The sequence below is a fragment of the Bos javanicus genome, chromosome 15 (genome assembly GCF_032452875.1).
Source record: "Bos javanicus breed banteng chromosome 15, ARS-OSU_banteng_1.0, whole genome shotgun sequence".
Lineage (NCBI taxonomy): Eukaryota > Metazoa > Chordata > Mammalia > Artiodactyla > Bovidae > Bos > Bos javanicus.
The window spans coordinates 82,057,391-82,069,820 of NC_083882.1; the positions used below are offsets into that span (position 1 = coordinate 82,057,391).

Consider the following 12,430-nt stretch of genomic DNA (forward strand, 5'->3'; position numbering starts at 1 on the left):
AGGATCTGGTGATTACAAATAAAACTGATATAAACATTTGCCTAAGATATTTGAACACAAGCATTCACATCATTTGGATAAATATCTAGGAGATGGGTTGCTTGATGATAGGGTGACTATGTATTTATTTAAATGAAACGTTGCCAAGATATTTTCTGAAGTGTTCTACTATTTCAATTTCTTACCAGCAATGCATTAAAATTATTTTACATTTTTACCATCATTTGGTATTTGTTTTTAAATTTAAATTTATGTCTTATGTCATTTTTCCAAGGTATTATAATATCATTTACCATATTCACTCTGCTGTATATCATGTTCTCATGGCTCCTGTGTTTTATCACTGGAAGTTTGTGCCTCTCATTCCCTTCACCTCTTTTGCAGCCTTACCCCACCCCACGGGCAGCCATCAGTTATTTCTCTATGAGTTTGTTTTCATTTTGTGCTGTTTGTGTTTTAGATTCTCATAATGGTCAGAATGACCATCTTCAAAAAATCTGGAGAGGATGTAGAGAAAACGGGATACTCCTACACTGTCAATGGGAATGTAAATTCGTACACCACAGAGAGCAGTATGGAGGTTCCTCAGAAAGCTAAACATAGAACCAGCACATGATCCAGCAATCCCACTCCTGGGCACATTTCAGAGAAAACAATAGTTCAAAAAGATACATGCACTCCAGTGTTCACTGAGATAGTATTTACAGCAGCCAGGACATGGCGACAACCTAAATGTCCATTGACAGATGAATGGATAAAGAAGATGTGGTAGGTATATACAGAGGAATATTTCTCAGTCATTAAAGAAGAGTGAAATGATGTCATCTGCAGAAACATGGCTGGACCTAGAGATTGTCGCACAAAGTGAAGTAAGTCAAACAGAGAAAGATATGTGTGGAATCTTATTCCACTCACGTGTGGAATCTTAAGAAATGATGATACCAATGAACTTATTTACAACACAGACTCACAAACTCTGAAAACAAAGTTACGTTATCAGAATGTAAAGGTGAAGTGGTGTAACAAATTAGGGGCTTGGGATTAACACCCACACACTACTATGCATGGGGCTTCCCAGGCGGTGCTGGAAGTAAGGGACCTGCCCGCCAGTGCAGGAGATGAAGGAGACGCAGGTTCCATCCCTGGGTGGGGAAGGGCCCCTGGAGGGCATGGCAACCGCTCCAGTATTCTTGCCTGGAGAATCATGTGGACAGAGGAACCTGGAGGGTTACAGTCCACGGGGCCGCAGAGAGTCAGACACGACTGAAACAGCTTAGTATGAACGCACTAATATATGCGAAGCAGATAATCAACCAGGACCTACTGTGTAGCCCTGCAATTCTACTCAATATTCTGTAATAAATTATATAGGAAAACAACCTGAAAAAGAATGTGTATACACTGAATCACTTTTCTGTACACCAAAAGCTAACGCAATATTGTTAAATCAACTATGTGTGTGTTTAGTCACTCAGTCGTATTCAACTCTTTGCACATCCATGGACTGTAGCCTGCCAGGCTTCTCTGTCCATGGAATTTTCCAGGCAAGAATACTGGAGTGGGTTGTCATTTCCTCCTCCAGGGGATCTTCCTTGGATTGAACCCATGTCTCCTGAACCTCCTGCATTGGCAGGCAGATTCTTTATCACGAGCTTCACATTCCAATATAAAATAAAAATTTAAAAAGAGCAGTTTTAGGAAAATGAAAATACTCTTCATGGTATTATAATGATGCATTCAGTTCATTATACATTTGTCCAAACCATTAGCATGTAGAATACCATTAGGGTGAACTATGGATTTGGGTTGATTATTTTATCTTGTTGAAAATTGTAGTGTGAATGTGTTGTGATTCAGTCAGGAAGAAATATTAATTCAAGATGTTTATATATCTTTTAATAAAATGTGCCAAAAGAGTACATAGTTTCATTTAAAATAATGATTTTTCTCCTATTCAGAATCACAGAACAGTTATTCAACAAAAGAAATAACTACAAATAGACATAATTCTATATTTAATGTGAAATAACTGCTAAAAGTACTTTTATTAAAAACTAGCCACAGTCCATTTTTTCATTTAAGAGAAGTTTTACTGGAGTATGGTTGATACAATATTTTGTTAGTTTCTGTTATACAGAAAAGTGGATCAGTTATGCATATGCATATGTCCACTTTTTGTAGATTCTTTTCCTATGTAGGTCATTACAGAATGTTAAGTAGAGCTCCTGTGCTGCACAGTAAGCTCTTACTAGCTCTCTATTTTACATAGAGTAGTGTGCATATGTCAGTTCCAATTGACCAGTTTATCCCTTTCTTCCCCATTCCCTCCTAGTAACCATGAGTTTGCTTTTAAAGTCTGAGAACCTGTTTCTTCTTCGTAAATAAGTCCATTTTACCACTTTTTTTCCAATTCCACATACAAGGGATATCACATACCTGTCTTTCTCTGCCTGACTTACTTCGCTCAGCATGACAGTCTCTAGGCCCATCTGTGTTGCTGCAAAGGGCATTATTTTGTTCTTCTCGTGCCAGTCACGTTTCATTTACCTGTGACAAATTTCTCTTTCCAGTGTGTCTGTGCCCACATGAGACACATACCTGCACCTTTGTTTATGGGCTTGACTGTACCCCTGTTTTAGCATTTATGTTTGCACTGACAGGTAGTCAACCAAATGTAAGTGAAACAGTGAATAAATCAAATAGCATCAATACGTTTTGACAAGTGGGTCTTAACATTTCTAAAGCTTGCCATTAGCCATTCTCATTCAGGTTTTAGATTTTAAATGTTTTATTTTTTACTGGATGACAGATTTTTAAAGATAAAGATGTCACCTCAAATGTGTAAATTTTTTCAAGACTTTTTCAAGACTTTTCAATTTTTTCACAGACTTCAAAAGTAACAAGTTACATGGGGAAAGTCTGAGAGGAGTTAAGTGAGGTTACTGTGCATACTACAATGTTAAAAGTCCCAACCCTATAGATATATCTGTCTTCTCCACTACCTTCTTGAATGCACTCTTGACCTCCTTGTTCCTCAGGCTGTAGACCACAGGATTCAGCATGGGGATGACCATGGCGTAAAACACAGATGCCACCTTGTCTGTGTCCATGGAGTGCCTGGAGCTGGGCTGTAAGTACATGAAGATAACGGTCCCATAGAAGATGGAGACGGCAGTGAAGTGGGAAGCGCAGGTGGACAGCGCCTTTTGGTGACCCTGAGCTGAGTGCATCTTCAAGATGTTTACAAATATGAACAGGTAGGAAATCAGTATAACCAGAAGAGCAAAAGAGACATTAAAGCTCGACATAAAAACAAGAACTACTTCACTAACGTGTTTTTCAGAGCAAGAGAGAGCCAGGACAGCTGGAACATCACAGAAGAAATGATGGACCGTGTTGGACTTACAGAAAGTAAGACTGAATATGTCTCCAACATGGAAGCAGGCATTTAGAAACCCACAGATGTAGGAGCCTATGGCAAGGTGTGCACACACACTTGTCGTCATAGTTGTGGTATAATGCAGAGGTCTGCACACGGCTGCATAGCGATCATAGGCCATTGAGGCCAAAAGGTAATTTTCCACAGTAGCAAAGGCGACGAAGAAGAACATCTGAGCAGCACATGCATTGTAGGAGATGAACTTGTCTCCTATAAGTAACCCAGCCACGGCTTTCGGAGTGACAGCCGAGGAGTAGCCAAAGTCCACCAGAGACAGGTTACTGAGGAAAAAGTACATAGGTGTGTGCAGATGAGAGCCCAGGAGAATCAGTGTGATCATTCCCAGGTTTCCGACCAGAGTGACGAGGTAAATGAGAGTGAGCATGATACAGAGGAGGCTCCGCAGCTCGGGGGCACTGGATAGTCCGAGGAGGATGAACCCAGTCACTTCCGCGCTGTTTTCCATTAGTGCTATTTGGGAACCATGAGATGTCCTGGAGCAACGAGAAATAAAGGGAAAAGTGACCCCCAAAATAATAAATTGTAATGAAATGGAAGTGCCCAATTAGCTTGTACATTATGTCATTAATAACTTGTACTTCAAAATTATCTTGATTTCATGCTAAGAGCTTTACATTTAAGTTTGTGCATGTGGCCGCTAGTGGTAAAGAACCCGCCTACCCATGCAGGAGACATAAGAGGTGTGGGTTTGATCCCTAGGTCGGGAAGATCCCCTGGAGTAGGAAATGGCAACCCATTCCAGTGTTCTTGCCTGGAGGGCAAGAAGCCTGGCGGGCTACAGTCTGTAGGCTTGCAAAGAGTCGAACACAACTGAAGCAATTTAGCATGCACACAAGTGTGTGTATGTGTGTGTATATGTATGTGTGTGTGTATATATACGTGTGTGTACGGTGGGTAGTGTTATCATGTTTATTTTACCGTTGCAAGAATTAGAGATTTGAGAAGTTATATGATATTCTACAATTTCATTGTTCGAAGAAATTTCGGGGTTCAAGATTGAAATCCAGTTTTAATATAATAAAAAATATGTGTGCGTTTATATACTCCATTGTCAGCATATTTAAAGGTGCCTGTAATAATAAGGATGAGGTTATGGGGAAAAGGTTACACTGCAGTTTGATCTTGCTAGGGATGCTTTTGTTTTAAACCTCCAATGGGAGACCAGCTGAAATTAACGCCTACACAATCAAAGTATCATTTATCTTATTTTTTTAACTTCTCTTTATTCAGGGCTTCCATGGTAGCTCAGTTGGTAAAGAATACACCTGCAATGCAGGAGACCCCTGTTTGATTCCTGGGTTGGGAAAATCCCCTGGAGAAGGGACAGGCTACCCACTCCAGTATTCTGGCCTGGAGAATTCCATGGACTGTATAGTCCATGGGGTCACAAAGAGTTGGACACAACTGAGTGACTTTCAATTTCACTTATTCAGGAAGCAGCAGGATTCATAATTATCACCAAATCCCTTACTAACCAAAGTTTTGACATTTATACTCCAGGTTCTACTTACTATTATAAAAATAATCAAAGCATCTTCTCCTGTACTCTAATAATTCATCATATGCATAGTCTCCTCAAGGCTTTTACATGGATTGTACTTTTTACTAAAAATCCCTGGGTTAGGAACATCCCTTGGAAAAGGAGATGGCAACCACTTGAAAAATTCCTTGGACAGAGGAGCCTGGCAGGTTATAGTCCATGGCGTTGCAAAGCGTCAAACATGACTGAGAGACTGAGCACACACACGTTGATATACACGGAATACAGTAGCTTACCTTGATCCTTGACAAGAAGAGACAATCAATTTTGAATAGTGAGTGTGAAGTGAGAAATTCAGCCATAAAATAGTTCATCAGTAATGAAAGAGGGTAGTGGTCAAAAGGTTCCGAATTCTCTAAAGCAGAGAAATACGGAGGAAAAAGACTAACAAAGACAGAGGAGCCTGGGTTCAAATTTCAAATCCATGATCGATTCTTATTGTGCCTTGGAAGGAGTCATTTAGCCTCTCCTTATTTGTAGGATAAACATAATAAAATAACTTCTCTTACATAATTTACAGATCTAGTCACTGTAAATAGCAAATAAGAGAAGGTTGTCATAATTTTTACATAGAGGTAGTTTTCTTGGCCATGGTTGTAGGCTCATAGCAAATCCTCAGGTAGTAGGGAGACCTGTGTGCAATGACGATGATTAACATTCGGGTGAGTATACGATGACCAAGGAGCTTGGCATGCAGTCAGGCCCCTCTAAAACAATGTCGCGTGCAGTGTTGGTATTTCAGATGTGGGTGCAAGGCAACCAGGAGTGAATTATAGAGACATGGAGCTCTCGGGGATGCCCCCATGGGACCATCTACAGCTCCTCACCCCACCTTCCCAGGGAAGAAGCAATTGAACACCCTGTGGGGACCTTATTGCATATGAGTGTGCATGCATGTTTTGTATTACTTGTTCTTTCCTCTTGAGTTTTTCTAAATATATAATTCACAAATATTAAAATATACTGTTTTTGTATGTAGTTTTTAAAATTTGGCCTAATGTATATGGTTATGTGTTACTGCAATCAAGATATAAAACCGTTCTATCATGTAGACAAACCTGTGGTTCTTTCTGATCCACTCCTTCTCCTACCTGTGACCCCTAGAAACCTCACAAATGCCTTGTGTACAAACTTTGCCTTTGCAAGGATATCCTTAATTAGAATTCTAGCATATCTGGTCTTTGAGTCTTGTTTATTTCACTTACTATAATGCAATTAACATCCATCAGTGCTGTTAACTTGACTATCAGTGGAATTTTTTGAACAGTATTCCATTTTCATCAGCTCCTTGTTGGTGCGTGTATGCATGCTAAGTTGCTTCACTCATGTCTGACTTTTTGCAACCCTACAGATTGTAGCTTGCCAGGCTCCTCTGTCCATGGAATTTTCCAGGCAAGAATACTGAAAGGGATTACTATTTCCTATTCCAGGGGATGTTTCCAACCCCGGGGTCAAATTCTTGCAACTCTTGCGTTGGCAGTCGGGTTCTTTACCAGTAGTGTCAGAGACATTACATTGGTTCTAGTGTTTAAGGATTACAAATAAAGAGAAATAAAAAATAGATTAAGACAAATAAAAATGAAAACGCTACATATCAAATATTGAATAGTTAACAAAAACAGTGTTCATAGAGATCCTTACAGCTGTGAGTGTTTATTTCAGGAATGAGTAAAGATCTCAAGGGAAAAGAAGTGCTCACTAAAACCAAAATTTAAAGAAAGCAGGAAATAGTACAGATTCGAGTAGAAATAAGGAAAACAGACAATAAAAATATGTAATCTGCAATAGAAGCCATATGAAACTAATAAACCCGTACCCAGTTTTCTCCATATCCTGTATTACTTATTTACTAAAATGTAAAAAATAACTGTTGCGTGTATTTGAGTGCAACATGATGTTTCGATGTACATGTACACAGTGAAATGATTGTTGCTGTCAATGTAATCGACATAAACATTTTTTCACACAGTTACTTGGTTTTCTATGTGTGTATTTCAGAGCATTATTTACAATAGCCAAGCTAAGGAAACAATCTAGGTGTCTCTGAAGGATACATGGATAAAGAAATTGTGGGACGACCCAGAGGGATGGTACGGGGAGGGAGGAGGGAGGAGGGTTCAGGATAGGGAACACATGTATACCTGTGGCGGATTCATGTTGATATATGGCAAAACCAATACAATATTGTAAAGTTAAAAAATAAAAAATAAAGCAAAAATGTATATATATATAAAAAGAAATTGTGGCATATATACATGCAGTGGAGTAATATCCAGCCTTAAAAAAGGAGATATTGCCTTTTGCAACAGCGTAAATAAACCTGGAGGACATTATACTAAGTGAAATAAGTCAGAACTAGAAAGAACACGGCTGCCTGATCTCACTTCTGTGTGGATCTAAGAAAACTAAATACAAAGAAACAGGTAGTAGAATGGTGGCTCTTTCTGTTGCAATGTTAGCCTTTTCACTTTTTATGGTGAAATGAAAATATCTCCTGCCATATCAATAAGCAAGAAATGTCACAGCCATCAGTGATTTCTGGCCTCCAAATATGAATGAGGGCTCCCCAAGCTGGGATCCCCCAGATGCCTCCACCCCTCAGGGGTGATTGCTGAGGACCTGGGGAAGGCAAGAAGCAGCCATCTGCACATCCACCACCCCTTAGGGGGAGCCAGGAAACAGGAGTGGCCCCAGAGAGCGGAGGTGCATATGAAAGGAAAGAATTCACAGAGCCCAGAGGCTTGCATCTTTCTGTGCATAGAATGCTAAATTCCTTAACTTGATACCTGATCTTTGATGTTCAGGCTGCCTGCTCCCTTTGTTGCAAACTTATATATAGCCTGACTTCCTCTCCTGCCTCCTTGGAGCAGTTTTCTCAGAGCTACTGAGATGCTGTCTCCCTGGCTCGGAATCCTAAACATTCCCACCAAATAAAATAGCTCTTTACTTTCAGGTTGTGACTATATTATTTTCTTTGAAATAAGTCACTAAGTCGAGCTTACTGAACTGCAGGTGTTGTGGAACTAAGCTCCACCTCCTAGAGGGGGCAATGTTCTAACAAGAGTTCTGTTAGTGAGATTTGTCTCTTCTTCCTGATTTATTAATTACTTAGTCATGTATTTTTTTAGTGTGTTCTCATACATTTATGCCTTGGGTTGTAATCCAATCCCAGGTTATTTTTTTGCTCTAATTACTCCTGTTTTCACCATGTGAAACTCTTTTCAGTTGGATCCTTTGTCTCCCTGACATAGCACGAGCCTTCTGTTCTTTGAGCATTTCTCTACTTGGTGGCACTACAGAATGCTCTAGGCATAATGCTCTTGTTTTTCCTCTTCCCCCAAACCAGAATCAATACTTAAAAACTTGGCGGCTTAAAAGAACAGAAAGTTATTCTCTCACAGTTCCAAATGCTGGGCATCCAAAGTCAGTTTCACCGTGCCAAATTAGTGGTGATCCCTTTGGAGGCTGTAGGATCGGATCCATTATTGCTTGTTCCACTTCTGCTAATTGCACCACTCCGATCTCTGTCTCCATAGCTACACCGCCTTCCCCTCCTCTGTGAGCCAATCTCTCTCTGACTTCTTACAGGGATACAGGTGATTTCCTTTAGGGCCCACATGTATAATCCAGGACAGTTGCTCAGTCTGAAACCCTTAACATAACCACAGCTGCACGGTTCCCAGCCTATACAAGTTCACATGGGAACATTCTACATGATCTTCAAAAACTGGCTATAACTCAAAAATAGCTCTAACATTAAATAAGTTTCAACAGAGAAACATCATAATAAAGACAGATGTGAACCTTATGATATACTTCACTGCCTACACGTAGCAGCATGATCGTCTTCCTACGTTCCAGTAGGATCTTACCAATGCTGAGATGGTGAAGTCTACAATCAGATAGAGACAGAAAAAGGAGCCACTGGTGCATGTTCCCTTTGAAGTTTTAGTATAGAACCGAGTTCCCTGAGGATCAAATTAAATGCATAATGATATAGAATGTATGTTATGTTTATTACTGACAGGTATTTTTATATGAATATTATGAAGCATTTCAGTTAGAAGTATAATCAGTATGTATGAAGTAATTTTCCAAATTAACTGAGTAAACTTTTATATGATCTTATTAATGTATTTTTATGATTTACCAAATAGAATTCGTTTGGTGCTTACTTGCTGTTGTACAAGGCATTGTTGTAGCCACGCGTTCTCGGAAACAAACTCACTCAGAAGGACAATGCAGATAGTGGAGTGCAGTTTATTACACAGGCGGGCCCAAGGCAGTCTCCTCTTAGCCAAGGACTCCGACCAGTTTTTGTGAAAACCTTATACACCCTAAGTGTACGGTGCCCAAACTCACCTCCCCAAATTCCCTGACAATCAAAGTTAACCCGTGATTCATATGCCTTAAGCCTAGGTAGTTAACCGTGGACAATTATCAATAGGCCTGTGGTCATACCCTAACGAGCTTAATAGAATGTATGATTCTATTTGGTTACACAAATAATTAGGGTATTCTTTTAGGCCAGGGAGAGTCTAGGTACGAGCCCTGGGGCTCTTCCTTCAGGGGCCTGGTTTTCCAGTTGGTTTGTCATTTCCATAGATACTTGGCATAGAGCTCAAAGCCCACAGTCCAACCCAAGATGGAGTCCTACTTTCAAGATACAGCCTGTTCTGTTTCCTCCTTCAACAGGATGAGGAGTATGTGTGCATAGGGAGGAGAGAGTGACTACTTTTAACAATGATCAGGGAAGCTCTCCATGTTAGGATAACACTTAAAGACACTTAAAGTGGAGATTCCATTCAGAAGGAACCTCAGGCACAAAAGCAATGAAACAGAAGCATGTGTAGACTTGTCAGGAAACAGCAAGAGGATCACAGAATGAATGGAGTGGGGAAGCAGACATTGGGAGTGACAAGAGATGACCTAATTCAGCCAAAGTATGAACATTAACCATTTCACAGCATTTGTAGGCAGAAAAATGTACTGACTGGGCTTCGCTGGTGGCTCAGTGGTAAAGAATCCACCTGCCGATGCAGGAGACGCGGGCTTGATCCCTGGGTTGGAAAGATCCCCTGGAGAAGGAAGTGACAACCCACTCCAGTATTTTTGCCTGGGAAATCCTGTGGGCAGAGGAGCCTAGTAGGCTACCTGCCATGCTACAGTCCATGGGATCACAAAGAGTCAGACACGTCTTTGCTACTGAACAACAACTCTCAGGACATTTTTAAACATTGTGAAAATGTGTGGTGAATATCACAGATGAAAAATTCTTCATCTGTGAAGAACTGAACATGCTTTTATTTTCCTCCATTTTTCTTCTAGGGTTTTCATCCTTTCATAAAACCAAATGTTTGGTTTTTGGTTCTTCAAAATGACTCAGTCAAGACAGAAATATAGCTCCATTTAAATGTGATATTTATGTGTCTTTCAATAATGTGTTGGAGAAGGAAATGGCAACCCACACCAGTATTCTTGCTTAGAGAATCCTGTTGACAGAGGAGCCTGGTGGGCTGCTGTCCATAGGGTCACACAGAGTTGGACACAACTGAAGCAACTTAGCATGCATGCATGCCTTGGAGAAGGAAATGGCAACCCACTCCAGTGTTCTTGCCTGGAGAATCCCAGGGACAGAGGAGCCTGGTGGGCTGCTGTCTATGGGGTCGCACAGAGTCGGACATGACTGAAGGGACTTAGCAGCAGCAGCAGCAGCAGCAGCAATAATGTATGCCAATAAGGCACATACTTTCATTTAGAGTTACAAAATATTTCTCTAATTAAGACACGTAGAAGAGATATTCAGCTAAATAAATAAATTAAACATAAGGTTACAGTCTAATACCCCAAAGTTATCCTAACTTATTTTATTAAAAGCTACCTACGCTGTATCACTGACGTCTACACCACTGCCATGTATGTGACCACATGTCTCATGCCCACATAGAGCGCACGTATGTGTTTCTCATCATAGCCTTGCTTGTCTCACTGATTTACATGTACATTTGCACTGACATGTGGTAGAGAAAAAGCCTGTGTAACAAGTGAATAAATCAAATCCATGACTAAGGTTTTTGAGAAGCAAGACCCAAAACATCTTATTCTTTCCCTGAGCTATACTATTTCAAGTATTACATTTCCAGACATATTTTATTATCCCTAAACAACATATTTTTGAAGTGGTTAGGCTATAACTTTAGGAATTAAATGCATTGTATGGCTAAAAAGAGAGAATAGAATGACCTGAGACAAATGAAACTACATTATTTTGTATAATACATTAAAATGCAAATCCTAGAGAGAATTTTTCCTTCCCCCAAACCTTCTTGAATGCACTTTTCACCTCTTTGTTCCTCAGGCTGTAGACTATAGGGATCAGCATGGGGATGACCATAGCATAGAACACGGAGGCCACTTTGTCTGTGTCCATGGAGTGATTGGAGCTGGGTTCTAAGTACATGAAGATGATTGTCCCATAGAAGATGCTGACGGCTGAAAGGTGACTAGCGCAGGTGGACAAAGCTTTTTGGTATCCCTTAGCTGAGTGCATCTTCAAGACAGTGATAAATATGAGAAGGTAGGAAATAAATATTACCAGAAGAGCAAAAAAGACATTAAAGCTTGAAATTAAAACCAGAACCACCTCTCTAACATGTTTATCAGAGCAAGAGAGAGCCATGACAGCTGGGATATCACAGAAAAAGTGATGGACCAGCTTGGACTCACACAGAGAAAGGCTGAACGTGCCCCCAACGTGGATGGAGGCATTCATGAATCCACAGATGGAGGAGCCTATGGCCAGATGGGCACACACACTCTTCTTCATGGTGATGGTGTAATGTAGGTGTTCACACACTGCAGCGTGGCGATCACAGGCCATTGCAGCTAAGAGGAAAATTTCCACACTGGCAAAGGCTGCAAAAAAGAATATCTGAGTAGCACAGGCATTGTATGAGATGACCTTGTCTGCTCTAAGAAACCCAGCCATCACTTTCGGTGTGACAGCTGAGGAGTAGCCAAAGTCCACCAAAGACAGATTAATGATGAGAAAGTACATTGGGGTGTGGAGACAGGAGTCCAACAGGATCAGTGTGATCATCCCCAGGTTTCCCAAAACACTGATGAGGTAAATGAGGGTGAACACAATAAAGAGGGGGATCTGAAGTTCTGGAGCATTGGTTAGACCCACCAGGTGAAATCCATCACCTCTATACCATTCTTCATGGGAATTTTCTAAATTCTCTGTAGTAATGAGAAAGCAAAGAGCATCTGGTAAACAGCAAAGAGTTTGCACTGGAATTATATAAACACCCTGTTATTTTATCACTTTATGATGGCAATAAATTATTCTTCACAATTCTCTGATCTAGAGCATAGGTTTGAAGCAAAAAACCTAGCAAATATGTTATAGTTACATACTGATTTATCTT

At 40.3% G+C, this 12,430-nt stretch overlaps 1 protein-coding gene and 1 pseudogene across 1 annotated transcript; both read right to left on the minus strand.

Moving 5' to 3' along the window:
• Positions 1-2,951: 2,951 nt before the first annotated feature.
• LOC133261572 (olfactory receptor 5B2-like) lies at positions 2,952-3,908 on the minus strand. Its single transcript, XM_061440025.1, has one exon. The coding sequence runs from the start codon at positions 3,903-3,905 to the stop codon at positions 2,952-2,954; it is 954 nt and encodes a 317-aa protein (XP_061296009.1). The 5' UTR covers positions 3,906-3,908.
• A 7,372-nt stretch (positions 3,909-11,280) lies between these two features.
• Positions 11,281-12,224, minus strand: LOC133261516 (olfactory receptor 5B2-like; annotated as a pseudogene).
• Between the last annotated feature and the right edge of the window lie 206 nt (positions 12,225-12,430).